The sequence below is a fragment of the Danio aesculapii genome, chromosome 23 (assembly GCF_903798145.1).
Source record: "Danio aesculapii chromosome 23, fDanAes4.1, whole genome shotgun sequence".
Lineage (NCBI taxonomy): Eukaryota > Metazoa > Chordata > Actinopteri > Cypriniformes > Danionidae > Danio > Danio aesculapii.
Window position 1 is genome coordinate 31,394,816 of NC_079457.1, and position 20,667 is coordinate 31,415,482.

Here is a 20,667-nt window from a genome sequence, read left to right on the forward strand (position 1 = left end):
TAAACAAAGAGTCGCTGTCATTTCTGGAGGAGATTCGCCATCAAGACCAAGTTGTGGTTTACTTCAGAAGAGCAGCACAATCAGACGATCATTATTCAGATGATGATAATGTGTAGAACTGCCATTAATGAGGTTGGTGTTGTGATCTTGTTCCTTTTGAGCGCGCATTAGCTCGGGCAACCTGAAAATATGCAGATTTTGTTTGATTCGAACATTTAGAAATGAAACTTATGAGTAAATTGTTATTTAATGTTATTGGTGATTCCAAATATGTAATGCAATTGTAAGCTTGGCAAACAGTTTTGGAGAATTAGATGTTTCCCCTTTCAGACAGAATGCCCGCGCATACTGCCCGAGAGGTGTTTCTGAGAGTGAAATGACTTGCCTTAAAGGGACTAAACAAATAATTAAGTATTTAATGAGTAAACTGCATACAAATCATGGCAACAGAGGTGGATTACCGTCCAGCAGGCAAACAACATGAAATAAGAATGCCCAGAATTATGCCTCATTTGCGTCTCCACACTGGTATGAACCCAGCCATGTTGGCCAATCAGAAAGAAGACAACAGCAAGCACGCTGACGTCATGAGGCAAAAGCTCCAGTTGTAGTGTCCACACAACCATATTGTGTACCAGAGTTTTGGAAAATCTTCACCCTGGCCGGAGTTTTCCGAAAGTTTTGGTTTCAGTCACCTGACACTGTGTTTTTGTGTGGTTAAACAGCAAAACCACATTAAAAAAGTGGTTTTGAAAATACTCATGATCGGACAGCACCTCAGACTGCTCTAAATGGACTGTCCACGTTAGAAATCTGAGTACTCAGTAATATCTAGGTAATGCAGGGGCATTTAAGCCTTGCATTTCCACCTCAAGGAATGGCAGTGGGCATTACTTAACCACTCTGGCGCTAAAGAAGTAAGCACAAGCGTCCCCTCATGAAGAGCACCACACAGTGTAATTAAGCCAGGCCGGGTTGGAGCTGCATTATTAAAGCCCACGCAGAGCTGTCTCGTCAAAGCCTTTGTTTTCAAGCAGGGCTCTTGAGAAAGACTCAGTATAGAGGAGAGATAAAAGAATAAACTGAGGGTTAAGTTGGATGGCAGCCACTGAGGGTGTAACCTGATAAAAAATGTCCCGCTCTCCTTTTTTTGTGTGTCTCAATCTGCCTGTCTCTTTCTCTATCCATCCCCTATCGCTCCCGCTTCAAGACTGAAAGACCTTCTCAGGATCTTTGTTGCCTCTCAACCCCAAAACTCTCTCTCACTCTCTCTCTCTCAGCCCGAGCGGTCTGGCTGTGGGCCAGGGAAGCGTGGGACTTGCCGAATGTCTTGTTGCTCAAAGCTTTAATCTTGCTTCTAAAAAAGAGAGCGAGGAAAGGAAAGAGGAGGGGATCCTTATTTTCTGTGCTGGGCAGCTGCTCTCTCTCTCTCTCTCTCTCTCTCTCTCTCTCTCTCTCTCCCTGAGTGGTCCTACTTCACTTGTGGACCCGTATACCAAACGTACACCAAATCCCCTTGACACTGTATGTGAGTGGGTGTGTTTGGGAGCCAACTTGTTCAGTTAAAGATGGAAAAGACCTTATAATAGCCATAGAGGCCGTTTACATGATGTTTTCAGCCCAAAACAGGAAACTTTTTATAGTTTTTTAAGGCCTATTTGTTTGAACAACAAAGTAATTTTTGGGACTGAAAAAGAATACATTTTTTGACGTTTTTGAGTCACAAGTTTTTGAAAAAGCTTCCGTTGTTGTGTCCGTGTAAACATCTGAAAACGAGTGTCTTTGACATCATATACATGTTTAGGGGAGTGTAGATTAAAGACCAGCACTGTAAAAAAAAATCCTGGGTCCCACGTGATTCCTTCATGTTGTCCCAACACAAATCGATTAAGTTGACTTAATAGTTTGTAAGGGGAGTAAGTTGACAAATGAGAGTTTGATTCCAGAGTTTAGTTGCCAACCTGCCAATACGTTTCTAGTATGATAGTTAGAGCTTAAAGTAGCTTGGTAAGGTGTGTCTAATTGGGGTAGAGCTATACTTTGCAGGACACCAGCCCACCAGGATCGGGTTTCGGCACTCCCTGACCTAAAGCCAAGTGAAAAAAGTGTGGCATCCACCTCTGCTTCACATTCACCAACAACTGCTTTCTGAGGTTCCACAGTGAATCATAGCATCCCTACAGTGAAGCATGGTGGTGGCAGCATCATGCTGTAGGGATGTTTTTCAGCAGCAGGAACTGGAAGGCTAGTCAGGATAGAGGGAAAGATGAATGCAGCAAATGCACAGAGACATCCTGAATGAAAACCTGCTTCAGAGTGCTCTTGACCTCAGAACGGGGCAATGGTTTATCTACCAGCAGGACAATGACCCAAAACACACCACCAAAATATCAATGGAGTGACTTCACAACAACTCGGTGAATGTTTTTGAGTGGTCCAGCCAGAGCCCAGACCTAAATCCTATTGAACATCTATGGAGAGATCTGAAAATGGCTGTACACAGTCTCTGCCCATCCAACCTGATAGAGCTTGAGAGGTGCTGCAAAGAGGAATTGGCAAAAATTCCCAAAGACAGGTGTGCCAAGCTTGTGGCATCATATTCAAAAAGACTTGAGGCTGTAATTGCTGCCAAAGGTGCATCAAGTATTGAGCAAAGGCTGTGAATACTGATGTACATGTGATTTTTCCATTTTTTATTTGTAATAATTTTGCAACAATTTCAAAAAATCTTTTTCACAGTGTCATTTTGGGGTATTGTGTGTAGATTTCTGAGGAAATAAATGAATTTAATCCATTTTGGAATAGGGCTGTAACAAAAAATGTGGAAAAAGTGAAGCGCTATGAAAACTTTCCGGATGCACTGTAAGTACATTCAATCGGTACCCCACAGGAACACACAATAAACCATTTTTTACTTGTTGATATTGTTTATAATAAATTAAAACTTAAATTAAAACTGTCTAATGTATTTTTGGCATATATTTCACATATAATAATGTACAGACAACCTTAGAGGGAACACATTTTATGATTGATTTATTATAAGGGACCCCTAAGCACTGAAAAACTTGATGAAATATCTTAGAGGGTTGATTCGTCACAAAAACCTTAACAATTGAGTTGATTCAGCCATTCGTGCCTGCTGTTCTTGCTTAAAACCACCAGAAGCCGATGTCGACTGACTGACAAACTGATCCAGCCACCCACCCCCTTCCCTAAAACTAACTGATAGTGCTTTAAAAAGCACCGATTGACCCGCCCACCCACTTCCCTAAACCCAACTGTTTTGAAAAGCAATCCAGAAAAAGAAAAGCTCCGGCCCAGCCTTATTCTTACCACGTTTTCAGATTTCACCACATTCTCACTCTGTTGTTTACTTCTTTATTTTATTTTTTGCCTTTTGATTTTGTCTTGCCTGCTTTCTGGAACCTTTCTTTGCCAACTCGAACCCCTTCGTCATGGTCAACTTCTCTCTACCTCTCACATCCTCCGACGTACGTGAAGAGCTACTGGACAAACTGGTAACAGCGGAAAAGCCATCCACACGGAGGTCAGCTGGTAATGTACCCCGTAGCATTCATTTTAAAGACGAAATACAGCCATACAAACTTCTGGCTACATAATTTGTGACACAAGCATCGAGCCACATGTGCAACATTATCACTTCCTAACAGGTACTGTGTCGTAGCAAGGCGACAGTGCCAAATGCTGGCCTGGCATTTGTAATAGCATTTTTGGCCATTTTTGTTGATAAGTGTGAATGCAAATCGTTTTGAAAACATTGTGTATGTGAACATTTTCAAACACAAAGGAAAAACGGTTTCAGTTTTTGGCAACATCTTTGTTATGTAGACGTATAGCCTTAGATTACCAAACATAATCATCAGCAACCATAACATTTAACTTCTGTTACATGATGTGAACTCATCCACAATGGCTTGACAAACGGACAGAGAGATTAGTAGATAGAATGACAGACAGACAAGAATGAGTGAAAGATCATTGGATTATTGAACAGATGATTTGATAGAAAGGACATGAGCTGAACAATAGAGTCATTAGCCCCTTTCACATATACAGACTTTTCCGGAAAATTGCCCTTTTTGAAAATATCGGTAAATTTGTTCTGGCAATTTTTCGGAAATAGAAGTTGTAATGTAACTGGTCATTTCCCGGAATGCTGTGCTGTTTCAAGGCAGAAGGAAAATTGCTGGAAAAAGTGCGTTCACGATTAGAACACGCTGATGTGGATGTCCACTCCAGTCAATCAGACGAATTCACATCTGTGCTGTTTATGAAAATAAATAGCTTTAAATCCTTCTCCAGACACATTTAGCTGCTGTTTGTTAGTCAAATAACATTTCTATGTTCCTTCTTAGTGCCTGTGAAAACTGTGAAATTTTTTTTCGATAAAATGCTTGTGCATGTAAAGGAGTGCTCCGGTGAGTCAGATTTGAGTAACCTACAACACAGGTGATCTTTCGTTTAAGAAGTATCTCACAAGCTGCAGCACAAACTCAAATATACATCTCGATATGCGAAAGTGTTCCTACATATCTTTTCTTCGATGTTGTTTACAATATTCATTAGAATTTGTAATGTCATCAAATGTGTAAATAAAACTGGTTTAGATGCAGTTAGCGCCTCTGCCTTTGGATGGTAACGATTTTTTCCTAGTTATTTGGTCTGTCTCTGGGACAAAAGCAGCTACATGAATGCTAATGTTTTAAATAAAGGTGAATTGACATGGAACGATAACAGTTTTCAAGGTATACCGTGAATTGAAAAAGTCAAGGTCAAATTTTTTTGCAATACCGTTCTTTAGTTATGTGTAATATATTTAGGTACATTTTTTTGTACATTCAAAAATGCCATCTTAAATTGTAAAAAAAATAATCTGTTTTTGACATAAATTAAGACTGCTCTAAAATATTTTAAACCTTTCTTAAAATAAAATATATTGTGTTTAAAAGGGGGAAAAGGGTTTTGTTTTTTACCAAGACATTTAAAAAGAATACATTTTAGAGCATTTTACATTTTAGATTTTTATTCAAGGTTATCATACCATCAGAATCTTACACCGGCCCATGCCTAAAAGTGAAACCATCAACAAAAATCTTGACTTCTTCATGTTTAATACAAGCGGCCATTTAGAGCTCATTTCTGGCTAATGATGTCAGAATTTACTGGTATTTTGGAATGGATGTCTGAATAGCCGGTAAAGTCGTTCTAGTAATTTTCCGGATATTTACCGGTATCACTGTGTGAAAGGGGCTATGGACATAACTATAGAATAAATGACAGAAATATTGACACTAGAACAGACAGAACAACAGACATGTCAAACAGAATAAATAAAAGAACCACAAATAGAATGATAGACACAATGAATGACAGATAGCCAGATAGATAATATGGAGGATAGAACCATAAGCAAAATGATGAACCATATGACAGGGCAAAAGATAGTATAAATGACAGAAGCATAGACAGAGTTCTATACAGAAAACGAAATCAAATTATTAATTATTCAAAACCTTAAGCCCCTTTCACACAGTGATACCGGAAAATTTCCGGAACAACTTTACCGATAAATTAAAAAAAGCGCTGTTCACACAAGGAAAGACGTTCTGGATTTTTTTCAGAAAAGACTAATTACACATCCATTCCAAAACACCAGTAAATTACGACATCATTAACCAGAAATGACCTATAAACGGCTGTATTTGTAAACATAGAAGGGGTCTGGAGGGCCTGCGTTTGTGTTTTGTGTAGAAGGGGTCTGGCAATTTCACTTTTATTCAAAGCTTTATCATTTATGCAGCTGCTTTGTGAGACATCCAAAGGCAGAAATGCGAACCGCAGCTAAATGTTTACACATTTGGCTACATTACAAATTCTGTGCATGGATAAGTATTGGGAACAACCTACATGAAAACATATTGAGGAACACTTTCACATTTCGAGATGTTCATAATATATGTGTGTGTACTGGCGCTCACCAGCTGCTTCACGTGCACACGCGTCAAGTAACTGAAGCAGAACTTGAAGGTAAACAAACAGCGGTTTATCAAAAGCATTTTATCGTTCATTTTTTACACAGTTGGCATTAAGTAGGAACATAGCAACGTTGTCTGACTAACATCTAGCTGCTAAATGTGTCTGGAAAAATATTCAAAGTCTTTTATTTTCATAAACAGCATGGATGTGAATGCGTCTGCATGTTCTGATTGGCTAAAGTAGATGCCTCACGTCAGCGCATTCTAGACGTGAACACGCTTTTCCCAGCAGTCCGGCAAATTACCAGTAATGTTACAACTTCTTTTTCCGGAAAATTGCCGGAACGAATTTACGGGTATTTTAAAAAGGGCCTGTTCACACAAACAGACCTTTCCAGAAAATTGCTGGTTATTTTCCGGAAACGTCTGTATGTGTGAAAGGAGCTTACGAGTGGACGATAGCATGAACAACAACCAGAATCATAGACAAATCTACAATTATGACTGAAAGATATACAGAACAAATGATAGAGTAAATGGTTAAGAGAACCATTAACAGAACACTAGATAAATTAGACGACAGAACCACAGATATAACAAACAACAGAACCAGACAGTTTGATTTCCAGCTTCATGTCGCAAATGCGGTATATACAGACTGACTTTTAATTTCAGCCAGCCTCAGCACTTTCGGTGAACTGTCATTTCATTATAAAATTGCAAGGTTTAAGGTCTGATTTCTTTAAAAATCAGTAATCTTCACTGCCTGAGGGATATACTGTACCATATAAATTGGGTCTCAGACTGGACAAGAAGCACTGCATAAATTATATTTTCCCGTCATGTCTACAAAATATGACAGTTTATTTTACCCCAGTGTTTTTAAAGGAGTTTCTGCGCTCACCTGCTGATCCTGGCAGCGCTAGTTTACCCGGTCTTTCATCTTGTTTTACACTTGAACAACTAAATAAATGCTTAAGTTTATTTAACTGAATGTGTTGTAATTACATTACAACATCTATGCTGCAAAAAGAACCTTATAAAATTGAAAATAGCCATATTAAGCTTTTAAAAGTTTATCATTGGCTGAAACACATTAGCTGTGCATATCACCCATTCAATTCGAATGCTCGCTTATGAACTAAAAGGCAGCCATTTCCTCACATTGACAAATCCTGCCAAAAGCCCTTAAGATGGCTCAAGCGTTTCCCTGAATTATTGAGCATAATTCCATCATAAACTCACCCTCATCCTCTCCTTCGTCATTGTTCTGTCTCCTCTTCTTCCTGGACTTTGAGTTCTTCTTGTTTTTGATGTCCTGCTGCTCCATGATGTTCTGGAGTACTGTCAGATACAATAAAAGTTTTATTTTGCACACTCAAATGCTCCAACAGTCCGCCTAAACAATACATGACATTATTGTTCCATGGCCTATGACTTTTAACCTGCAGTAACCCCTGCATTTTATTTCTCTCTCTTCCACAGCGTTACATCCTGTTTGGGTAGGCTCATCGCCATAATCATTTTAGCAGTGTAACCAATATTAGCCTGCTCTGTTTGTATGTATATGAGTGTTTCAGGCTTTGAATCCATACGGGATAGCTTAAAACATAAACACTCCCCCTGTGTGTGCCCTTTAACTCACCTACAAACAAAAACACCAGACTATCCAAGACACACACTGGCCCAAAACGGTATTTAGACACTTAGGACACACTTACAAATGTATGAATGTCATTGGATTAGATCTCAAATAAATATTTCAAAGACCTACTTTTCTTATCATTGCTGGGCTCGAGGTGTCGTTGGATGTAGCCTTCCAAATAGCGCCTAAATTTGGGCGAAGGTGAGAAGAATGCTAGGCTGATGGCCATCAACTCCCAGCCGGACTCCAAGCTTCTCAAACACAAGTTATCAGTGGTCTGTCGCACCAATTGAACGTAGAGTTCATCCCTCAAACCTTGCATCCCCCAGCATTTTGTTACCACCTGAAGGGCCACATGGTGTTTGTCCAACCTAACTGGCCTGTCGCCCATGTAGGCTTGGACCAGTTTGAACATCTCACATGCTTCTTTCTTGATGGCCCGATCATTGGTGATCAGCATGGGTTTCTTAATGGAGCCGCGGTTCCATGACAGCATATTAGCGATGGAGACGCGTCTACGAAAAAGGCCTTGTGTGTGCTGGTTAAGGTTCTTGCTGGCCCAGTCCTCCATGTTGGCATCTGGTGTAGGCTTGCAGAGGGTGGTATATGGGTACTGGTAACCCGTGCTGGTGTTGGATGGAGGGGGACTGTTGTTGTTGTTTTTACGGGTAATGTGAGTTGTCCCTCGCCCTGCTCTCTCATGGTCACAATCCCGGGTTGTTGAGTCTTGCTGAGTTTTAGATTCCAGTGTTCCTGTCTGAAGACAAAAAGAGAGATCGAGAAACAGAAAGATCAGTCAGTAAGGATGTAGCTGTTTATTTGCATCATCACGACTGCCGCAAGAACTTGAATCTGAGTGTGCGTTGCGTAGGCTGCAGCCGATTGGCTTACTCACTCTCCCTGCAGAAACCTGGAGACGTTAGCATGGATTACGCTCGCTCCCTAAATAGGTGACCCAATATGGAAATCACATCCGAACATCAAACATTACTTCCTCCCCTCTCTTCTCTCTCTTCCTTTCTCCCTCTCTCCTAAGTCATTAATGCACCCAAAACCCCAGTCTGACGACTTCTACACTGAAGAAAAGGAATTTAATGAAACATACGCTCCATATATAGATTAAAAACATTTTTGAAAATATGTTTAAAGTCACTGTGAAATGGAGTAGTGGTAGCTCTTTTCTTACACTGTAAAACCAAAAAAGTTAAGGTAACCCAAACCGATTGAAGAAACCGATTGCAACAAACCCTTTAAGTTCAAAAACTAATACTAGTGAGTACTGTGAACTTAGTCCATTTAAGTAAACGAGGCAGTTTGAGCACAGTAAAACCCGATAAATGAAGAGAACTCAAACCAACTGAGTACTGTAACACCTGATGTCTGAGGAGACCGATTGCAACAAACTAATTTAAGTTAAAAACTAATCTATATGAGTCCAGGTTTTACAGTGTACATATTGTAACACATCTAGGCCGAACCTGTCAACTCTTCCGTTTTTCCCGGGATTCTCCCGTATTTTACAGTTCTATCCCGCTATCATCTCGTAAAGGTATTTTCCCGTATTTCTCCCGTATTTTCAGTCTTTCTCTGAAGGGTGGCAAATAAACATTAAAGAGCCGAGCCTTCCTATATGCAACTCTTACCGCCGAACCACCAGGGGCCACCCCTTGCTCCTAAACTTGAGTCTGTTCTGTGCTTTGGCTTTGTTTAGGCATGAAAACACTTTGATTTGGCATTCCCTTCTTTTTCATTACAGGTGCCATAGCCCCTTCATATGCAATCATCAAAACAGTCACACAGCGGTGCATGACTTTCAGCTGACGCGCTCCATAGTGATAAATAGACGCTGTTTCCCAAACAGATTCTGTACGCGCAATTTGAAGCAGAGAGAAAATCTGAGTTTTGGGTGCGTGCTTGAGCAGACATATACACATAATTAATCATAATAATATCTAAAGATGTCGATCTTGGTCAGGGTTTTTTCAAACGCAACGAATTTCGTCCTAAATGAGCATAAAAAGTAGAGAAAGGAATCGAAAGCTTTCATTATAATGTTAGATGTGTGCATTTTTAAAGTGACACCTGTTATTTAATGTAATCAAACAAAAAAAATCTAAATAAATAAGAGATTCATTCGTTGCTCTTTAATCAGAATGTGTAAGTTATACAGTAAAGAAACGGCTAATGAGATTTGATAGCTTGATTCTATTTCATCATAATAGCTATTAATTTTAATAAGCTGAACTTTATGCAAATGTATACTATTTATTTTTTCTTTTGTAAATAATATTAATAATAAAACATATTACTGGCTGTTTAACTGTTTATTTACAATTAAACAGGTTCAAATGAATATATTTAGTAATTTGGGGGATTTTTTTAAGGGGGGGGGGGGGATCCCTTATTATGGTGGGCATATCCCTTATTTTCACATCCCAATGTTGACAGGTATGATCTAGGCATAAAGACAAGACTCAAGTGCTGTATCTGTGGAGCTTTACCATCACATGAGCAGACAAATATGTCAGAAATAATTGATCTCAGGCAGTAGAAAAATTAGTAAATAATGCACACACAAGGTGGTCGCTACACTTCAGGTGTGCATTACTTTCTTTAAAAAACACAATGGACCAGAAGAATATATTCTGCTTATTTCATGACCTGTTGAAATTGTTGATTCTAGTTGGCTTGTAAGAGTGCGATAAAATCAAGTAATGCAAAGGTTGTTCCAGTCAGTTTTAATCACAATTCGAAATAAATGTGCTTCCCTCAAATATTAGTAGCAACCATAGCAACTTACAGTAGTGACAGTTGACAGAGTCTTTTATCTGTGCATCTGTGTGATCTCAAGGACACCAACATGTGCTTCACCAGGGAGTCAATTAGGATTAAGCAGGTGACTAATATCCTCAAAAATATTTGCAAAGAGGTAGCTAAAGCCTGGTTTATACTCGACGCGTTTGCTAGTTCGCTGTTGGTGGAGGTTCACTTTGGGTGTGCACGACATGATTTCAGCTGGCGGAGCTAACAAAATCTTTTGAAACTCAAACAAACAGTTCGCGTTTGATTTGAGAAGACTAATAATCATTTTGAAGAGATTTACGCCTATACAGACATCTTTATGATCCGTCCATGCGTGATCACAGGGATAATCAGATGACCAATAATTATTGGCTAGAAATTTCAACAATGGGAAAGGAGGAAAGTTTTGAGAAAAGTTTGGGAAAACCTGAGGAATAAGTTTGTAAAGGCCAAAAGAGGCCATGGCAAAAGTGGAGACCCAGGTACACAATTACAGAAATATGTTTTTCCACCAGTTGTATGTTTTGCACTGATGTATATATTACAATTTTGAATAAAACAATTTAATAGCTATGAAACTATAATTAAGGAACAAATTATTTCTTTGATACTGGAAAAGAATATTTGAACCTATCTATATTAACCTATTTGAACCTAAAATATTGATACCCTAGTCTTGGCTTTATTAGGGATGATGGTCAGGAATGTTGGACCATTATTGCATTTTTAACATATAAGTAGATCACAGAAACTAGCCAGACAGTAATGTGTCAATTGTGGAGCAGGCTAAATAAAAAAAAAAAACATCTGTATTTTTTAGTAAGTGTACTTTTTTTGCTTTTATTCTTGCCATAATAAAAATATATATTTGTAGAGCAACCCAGGTTTTATTGTCATGAATATGTTAATAAACTTTAATAGGAAAAGCTGTCTGAGATTTGAAAAAAAGCAAGTGAAGCGTCAAAGTTCAAAAAAATCTTGAATGGTTATTCAAATCTTTATAATCATTAAAATAATTAAAAAATTTAATTAATTTAATTAGTTTAAAAATCTTCAGTAATATTAATGATATGATGTAGTTTCGAAAACTTCCTATTTCTCTGTTTATTCATCTGATTTTACGGTCAGTTTCTTGTGACTGCCCCCTGTAGTTTTAAATATCACAATGGCGAACACAGCAAGTCTAAAAGCCTGATCCATTTTGTTAGGTGCGCGCACAGTCAGCAGAGGTCCGTGACACGGTGCCAGGCAAAAGTATAAATCAGGCTTAACACGTTACTATGAGCTATTAGATATGCCCTATGTCATTTACTTGCACACTCTTGCCCACTGCACTCTGCCTGTAGCTGATTCAACACGGGGACCAGGAGATCTATCAAGTCATAACTGATGAAAATTTGGTCAAAAATTGCATTGCAACAAGGAAAACTAAGCTTTAACTAAACTTGGCAAATGACCATGGAATGAGTGGGATAATCAACAACTTCCCGTGCATGAGATGATTTTAAATGCATTTTGCGGAGGCAACCACCCTCTACATTGCACTGTGGACTTAAAATCCTTTAACACACAGGTGTCAAACTCAGTTCATGGAGGGCCACAGCTCTACACAGTTTAGTTCCAACTCTAATTAAACTCACCTGATCAAACCAATTGAGTCCTTCAGTCTTGTTTGAAACCTGCAGGTAAGTGTGTTTGAGTTAGGTTGGAACTAAACTGTGCAGAGCTGCGGCCCTGCAAGGAACTGAGTTTGACACCCCTGCTTTAACACAAACACATATCTGTTGATTATTACCTAGACCAGTGTTTCCCAACCCTGTTCCTGAAGGCACACCAACAGTCCACATTTTCAACCTCTCCCTAATCAAACACACCTGAATCAACTTATCATAACATCAGAAGAGACTCCAACACCTGAAGTTAATGGGTCAAAAAAGGGAGACATCCAAAATATGTACTGTTGGTGTGCCTCCAGGAACAAGGTTGGGAAACACTGACCTAGACTATGGTTACCACACCTAACAAGACAAATGTTCATGTTTTTGTCCATAAACCATGTTTAGGTCTATTTTCTTATGCATCTTATTCAAAGGCATAGTGCAGTCAAGACCTGCTTGGGACTACTTCAGCAACGTCTTAGAACACTAAAAACACCTTAGAATGTCTATCAGCAAATCAAAAGTAAGCATTTAACAGCTAAAGAGCCCATATTTTGCATTACAAAAGGTTAAATATTTAAATTTTTGAGGTCTCCAACAACATACTGATTTGCATGCAAGGTCAAAAAACACTTTCATTGTCTTATAATATGCATTTATTTTTACCTAATTATCCCAATGACTCCCATATGATTCCTTCAGTGATTCATTTGTTCCCAAACCCCTCCTTAGCGTGAAGCTAATCTGGCTGATTGGTCCGATGACCCAGTCTGTTGTGTTTGGTCAACTGGGTTTAGCGCGAGACAAAGAGAAACGCCCACCCTGGCTATGAAGTATGAACTTGAATAAGAGTATGAGAGCCCAATGCAGGAATGCAATAAAGCAATGTAGTTAAACACCAGCATGTTACTCTACTCTTAAACCTAACCCCAAGTAATAACAACGACACACATACAGTATTAATCACACAGTGGAAAAAGTTGAACTATTTTAAAAATTGACCGCAACCTGCATGTAAAGAACAGCTAATTGTGGCAATAGTAAAGACAAATGGCAGAGGATCGCGAGTTCAGTGATGCTTTTAAATCGCTAAAGGAAGAAGCACGAGTCGCGTGTTTTAACATGGTTTTGGATGCAATATGTGAAATGCCCATCCAGATTTAACCTGAGAGATACAGTACAACCACTGATCTATAAAAGATAAGTGATTACAAGCTGCGTGGACCAATTACAAGTTACAACACACAATTAAACACATACCTTACAAACTACACAAAACGAGGCAACAATTTTAATTACACTTACATGTTATGATCCGGAGGAAGAAGAAACGGGTCCATATGAACTGTAAAAGTTACTGACAAAGTCCCTGTCAAAGTCTGACAAAGTCCCATACATAATAGTCTCTGCTGCTCCTTCTTTTAGTAACAAACGGCCGGCGAATCCCATGTTGTAGCGTAAGTTTTTTTACCAATCATCAGAAAAATTACAGCAACAAACATAGCACTAGGTTGGCTTTACTGTGATATTGTTGTGTAAATGAACTTTAACCCTTTATTCCCCGCAGCCGAATCTCCATCTGTTAGAGATCATCATCTTCGTGTCATTATCAGTCCCATGATCCCTCGCGCTCTGCTAGTGTCTAATGGGAAAGGCGCGTTCACGTTTTACCAGACCCGCCACGATAAAAGTTTTAAACATAATGCACTTTCAGATTTAAACCTCTGCTGGATGTTTTCATTCACCTAGTCCTGTGTTACACACTGAATTGAAGTTCGCTTTCAAAAACCCATAATAGGGGCTCTTTAATAAAAAAACTAATTCCATGTCCACTGAAAGAGTGCTGTGAATGTGATTGTGTCACATCATACAGTACTTCTTATGTTGGTTTGGACACAGTATAGGCCCAAGATGACTGCCATTATATACAAAAACATTTAAAGTTTAATTGAGAAATGTGAGATGTTTAAGTATAGCTGAAGCACGCGAAACAATCAGACACAATCATGCTGACATCATTGTAGCTACAAAAAAAGTCAATGTGAGATGACAGGTTATGTGCATGATGTCATCTGTACTGTATATGCAGTGGCTTTAACATTACCTTTGCAATACATTCTCATAACATAAGGATTTCCTTTCATTCCTTGGCAACCGCTGGCATTACGTCAATATGACACTGTGCCCTTAAATGATACAGATTTAACAATGTGGTCATATTAAATTGTAAGAATGGAACATTTCTCCATGCATCTGGACATTAGTGGGGTTCTGCCTCCATTAAGATGCAATAAGCTTGCTTTGAACCAAGTCATTGAGTCAGTGTTTCCAACCTCTCAAGTCGGCCTTTACATTTACCATATTGTTGCAACTTAATCAGATGGTAATTCAGATTATGTTAATGAGGCATGTAATGACAAAGAGAAAATCAGGGCATGAGAATTGCAGTGCTAAATACTGTAGGTAAATTTGTATTTTGGGGGACACAGTGGTGCAGTGGGTAGAGCTGTTGGCTCACAGCAAGAAGGTTTATGGTTCGAGCCCCAGCTGGGTCAGTTGGCATTTTCAGTGTGGAGTTTGCATGTTCTCTCCGTGTTGGCGTGGGTTTCCTTCGGGTGCTCCGGTTTCCCCCCAGTCCAAAGACACGCGCTATTGGGTAATTGGGTAAACTAAAATGTCCTTAGTGTATGTCCTGGTTCTCCAAGGTTTGGGGTTTAGCATTAGGCTAACAACCCACCTCATAAAAACTAGATGTTACAAAACACCAACATGGCGTGGCTAAATATAAATTTATTGTAAATATTTTAGTAAATCCAAATAAACTATAAAGAATCATCAACCACTGATAAAAATGATCATAGGTCTGCCTGATGTGTAAGAAAAAGGATATTAAGCTAAACTGGAGTGATCTTTTAAATTGTTTATGATCATTTGATTGATGACAAAGTTTTCTTAGTGTATTAAGATACATGATTTTAACTACTCATGCTCCCTTGGAGAAGCCAAACCACATGTGGAGACCTACATTAATGACAAATGGATCTGTCAGCACACACATCGAAACACATTACCCAAAGGTGCCAAATCACAGTGAGCTGTAAGAGCCGACTGTTCTTGTACAACCTCAACACCTGGCTGAGTGAATGAGCAGACTGGCCTCTATTTTGCTTCCTCAATTATTCTTCAAATAGCACAAGGGCTTGTATTTCTGTTATGTTTTAAAACAGACAGGTTGTTTCTGGTGGACCCCAGACTAAAGGTTAATTTATGTTCCAGTTTTTCCAGAACTCATATGGGAATGACTTCATGATCAGCATGCTAATGCTACCAAATGCAGAACCTCAAACCAAAATCGGTTACACTGTTGGTTGGAATCAACTGTTCCTTCTTATATTCAACTGCAGTCACTATTTTTCATGATTCTCAAGGCAGAATCCTAACTACAATACAAACAGAAACATTAAGAGTACTAGAGACTGATATACACAGTTGACTACAATACAATTTTCAGTTAACATAAAGATTAGGGATAGGGAGTCGACTTCAAAAGAGTCGATTCCTCGTGACCACGAGTACTCTAGGCAATTATAAATAGTGCTGCAGGATGAAGTTTGCTTTCACTTTCAAATTCCTATAAAGCAGACCTTTTTGCAATTTGGTTTAAAAGATGATCTGCCTGCGATGTCAAGTTTGCTGTGTTATAAATTAAATATAGCATATGTGTGTGAATTTAGAGTGGATCGACATCTTACATAAGCACTGCTGGTAAAATTAAAATGTAATGTTGGTTGCTGCTATATGCTCAAGTACAATTTTTAATCTATGCCTATTTCACAAATAAATAGGCTAAATAAACAGATAAAAAACACTATATCATGATGACAAAAGTAGCCAAGTTTTATTTATTGACACAATCTGACAGTACATGTGGTTGTGTTTTGTTTTTGTTTTTTGGCCCTGGACACACTTCATTTCACTTTTAATATTTAGGCTATTCTTCTTGTTTACTTTGTAGATAGCTACAAAACATATATTGAAATTAAGATACAAATTATACCAAAATGAAATTAGTTTTAAAAAAAGAAGATTTTAAAATAAAAATATAGCCAAGGCTAAGTGTTCAAAAACAGGTCTGACTCACTCCTTTTCTTCCGGCATATGGCGTCCCATTACACACCCTTATTAATTATAATGGACAAATTGCACAAAACAAACAGTGATGTTTAAAAGTAAAGTAATAGGCTATTTAAAAGTATAATAAAAACATTTACGAGAATGAGAGCTATATGATATGCTTTAAGGAACAGTCTATCACGCTGCTTTTATTTTTGGTTTGTTATGAATTATTTAAGCTAAACGTGTCATGCAGGGGGTGTAATATTTAATTGGTCATTAAATCAAATTGAAAATCTAGCTATTTTATTTATTGATTGGTTGGAGTGTCTGTTGTCATTAAAAAAATAACGAGATTAACAATTGCAGACTTGGGGCGTGTGTGACCGTCCGCTACAACAGATTATTATATAACAGTATTATATAACAGTTGTGTGGGCACAATTAAGGTGTTTTGTTTTTATTTGTTAATGAACTGCTACACATATTTCTATTAAACATTTCGATAATAGATTTTTTTACTTTCTGTCTCCAAAATTGAAATGTAATTTTCTAAATTATCTGAACTAGACAATTAAAATATGCTGTAAAAAGTATAGGCTGATAAACTATTTTATTTTGACTGATTTTGTCTGACCAGAGGAGAACTGCATGCATAAAGCGCAATATGTTACAGCATGTTTAATCCTTGCGCTATTTTAAGTCAATGTAAATGGAGTGGATTCCGGAGTGGATTCCACCGACTCCAAAAAACCCAGAAGCAAACACCCCTAAAAAAAAATACAGCACATAATCACTGGGAAGAACTAAGAAGTCTACAATCAACTGTATTTTATATTGTAAATAGTGATGCTACTTTAGTAGCTGTTTTTTTACATGATCTCTTTAAAAGGAAGGATATTTTGCTACAAAGTTATTTGCCTTTATCATGACAAATATGCATTCATCCACATAGAAAGACTCTGCACCCTATTAAATATAGGAATCCATGACCATGGCCTAAAAAAAGTAACTTGATTCTCAGGCTCTGCACTGACCTACTTGTGCCCGATTCCCATATACATATACATATATATATATATATATATATATAATATATATATATATATATATATATATATATATATATATATATATATATATATATATATATATATATATATATATATAGAAAACAAGAACCTGCCTACAATCCTCCTTATCTAACCACACAACACACACACGCACGCACGCACGCACATAGGCAGACAGACAGACAGACAGACAAATTAAATCTCCTTAGAATGTAACATTCACACCCTCTCCAGCTCAGGAAACCCCAAGCCTCGCCATCTCCTGCATAGTTTCTACAACGACCGGATGAGAAGCCTTGTTTTGCTTCCCCACTCAGAGGAACTCCGTAAAACACGGTGGGACTATTGAACATGAGGAGTAATAAAAAAGAGAAGGGTAATAAAAGAAAAGGAATAAAGAAAAAAACAGAAAAAAGCCAGATTGCTGCTCTGGACTGACCATAACAACATTTCCAGGCTAGGATATTGAAGCAAGTGAACAGCTGTAAAAAGTGTTTGTACCTGTGAGGGAGACCTGGGTGGTTCTGGAGAAGACAAGCTGGTCTGTGATATTCCACTTTTCTCGAGCGAATCCACTTTCTCATAAGTCCTCTTTTGCCGGCTTCCAAGCCCATCTGTCACCAATGGTGACAGCATCACGTCACCATGGTTGCTTGCCCCACCCCTATACAGCGATCGGTTACTTGATGTCACATCCTCCCTTGATCCACCCCCTCTTGCACCCATTTTTAATGAACTGACAGGCGAGCGTGCAGTACTTCCCGAGGCCTCTGAACCCATCTCAGTGTCCAGACTGGCCTTGCTTCCGTGAAGTGCATTGGAACGGTTCACCACTGCCCTCATTTCTGCCATTAACTTCTCATTCAATGCACTCAATTCTCCACTGCTGCCCACAGATCCGGGCCGACCCGATCCAGTGCCCAGAGCAGCACGACGTCGGTTCTTCCTTCGCAGACTTGGAGATGGCCCGGTGGAATATCCTGAGTCCTGATACGTGATGGCAGCAGGGCCTGGGTACTCCTGAGAGGCGAGGCTGCTTTGACGGCTGTGGCGAGGCTCCAACAGCCTCCATGATTGCTTCTTCTCCAAAGACACTTCCCTCTTGATCTGTGCAGAGACTGGAGACTGAGGCTGGATTTGAGGACTGGTTGAACTTGAAGAACCCTCAATGGCATTAGACAATTGGGGCTGGTGCTTGGATGCTGTTGCATCTACATTTACCATATGTTTGATGCACTCCCGACCTGCCGGACTGTACTCACTAGCTGAGGAGCTGCAGATGTGTTTGTTATGAGGGAACTGAAGTAGTTTAGGAGGCTGGGTTCCCCTTGGTAGGCTGGTGGAGTAGGGACCTCGGTGTAAGTGGTGTGTGCCTTCTACTTCCATTTCCACTGGAGGTTCATCATAAATAGGGGCATCCAATGCTGGAGGTTCATCATAGATGGGTGCTGAGGGTGTAGCCCCATACTGAGGTGAAGAGGGGCGAGGTGTACCTGCACCAGAGCGCTGGTGGCCAGAGGAAGAGCTAGAAGTGGGTAAAACCAGACAGAAGTTGGCATCCCCCTTTTTAAGGTGGTAACCTTGCTTGGAGTCTCCTGGAACTGCCATTTTACTGAGTTGTCCTGTGTAACCTGGTTTTAATGAAGTGCCGTTGTTGGTGGGGTTGAGGTGAAGAAGGTGGAGGGCAGAAGCAGGACCCAGAGACTGATTTCTTCCAAAGCTGTTAACTTTCACCAACATGGCAGCCTTGGACCCAGGAGCAGGCTGCCATCTTTGAGCAGCATCCCTGAAACACACAGAAGGAGGATACTGTCAACACTTTCTATATTGTTTACATAGGCAGCTGCTTTATTTGCTTTAGTCAAACTGAAATATAACCTTGTTTCTGGTTGATTTGGGAAGCTCTACTTCAGTGTTACGGTTGAGACTAGCTCATTTGAGTCTACAACAAACCAAGACCATAAGAATAATGGACTTGAATTGAAGTTCTCAACTACAATTCTCTACATATGCAACATTTTTACGGCAACTCTGGCCTCCAAGATCCAATGTCCTGCAATGTTTAGCTCCGACACTGATCAAAATCACCTTCTTGTTGCTTTCTAGTAATCCTAAAGACATTAATTAGCTTCTTGAGATGTATTTAATTAGTGTTGCACTAAACCCTGCAACCAATGACATGTTGAGTATTCAGTCCTGGAAGGCCAATGACCTGCAGAGTCTAGCTTTAACCAGCACACTTGCATAAGTGAGTCTGAAAACCTTTATTAGCTGATTTAGGTGTGTTTAATGAGAGTGGGGGCTTTGTAAGGCAGTGGTCCTCTAGAATTAGGCTCCGACATTCCTCTAGAAATTTGTTAAAGTTGTGTCATTTAAATTAAACAATTTTTATTGAAAAATGTTTGTTTACACGATCAACATTTCAACATTCATAAACAAAATAAGGCTAATTTTATAATTAATTTCATTTATAACGTTATCATGTTACTAATATTCCAGCAATGGAGCATAATATGTTGCAATATATTGTGGGTATTTGAGAGCTAAACATGAGCCTCAATGTAAATCTATCCATATCTAACAGAGAGGAATGCATGCATGCATGCCAAAGCTGGTAGTACTTTTCTCAATTTCTTTCACAGATTAGCTCAAACATGCAAATAAAAACAGAGACGATTACATAATTCATTTCGCCTTCAGTAAAGAAAGGCTAAGCAGTATTAATATTTATTAGTGTAAAGAAAATGTTTTCGTACCAGAGAGCTGCTTGAAACTATTTTGATCTAAACACAAACAATGCACAGTCATACACAAAAACACACACACTCACACTATCTAGGCCACAGCAGTGGAGTGTGTTTGAGAAACACAACAGGAAAGGTTGAACAGACAGTGTGTTCCAGCAAAGTGGGAAAACAGGAATCCACAATGGACTGCTATGGTGGCACAATCAAAATGTTACAGCAACATAGAGGGCGACATAGTGGCGCAGTGGTTAGTATACCGTCACCTCACAGCAAGAAAGTTGCTGATTCGAGTCCCGGGTTAAGCATCGGGCTAACAACCCACCTCATAAAAAACTAGATGCTACGAAACACCAATATGGTACGGCTAAATATCAACTTTGATACAGTATAAATGGGCCTGGAAGTAAGTAAGTAAGTAAGTATCATTCATAGACGATTGTAACAATACAATGAATACAATGAATGAGTTCCATGTATACATTTTTAAACGCATATAAACCACTCAGGCTCCTTCACAAATGCATAAACGAATGCTAAATGCACATAAAATGCAATGAAACCCTCAAAATTTGCAGCACCCTATTGAACCCCACTGTGGAGTCCTGCAAACAACATGTGCATACAAACACG

General features: G+C 39.0%; 1 protein-coding gene across 2 annotated transcripts in view; it reads right to left on the minus strand.

Moving 5' to 3' along the window:
• arhgap46b (Rho GTPase activating protein 46b) overlaps positions 1–20,667 on the minus strand; it is a 169,952-nt gene that overhangs the window by 31,975 nt on the left and 117,310 nt on the right. For both annotated transcript variants that reach the window (XM_056448773.1, XM_056448774.1), the window contains 3 exons: positions 17,792–19,076; positions 7,774–8,401; positions 7,245–7,343 (listed from right to left, as the gene is read on the minus strand). In XM_056448773.1, the coding sequence (XP_056304748.1) occupies positions 7,245–7,343; positions 7,774–8,401; positions 17,792–19,076 (2,012 nt within the window). The remainder of the gene's footprint in view (positions 1–7,244; positions 7,344–7,773; positions 8,402–17,791; positions 19,077–20,667) is intronic.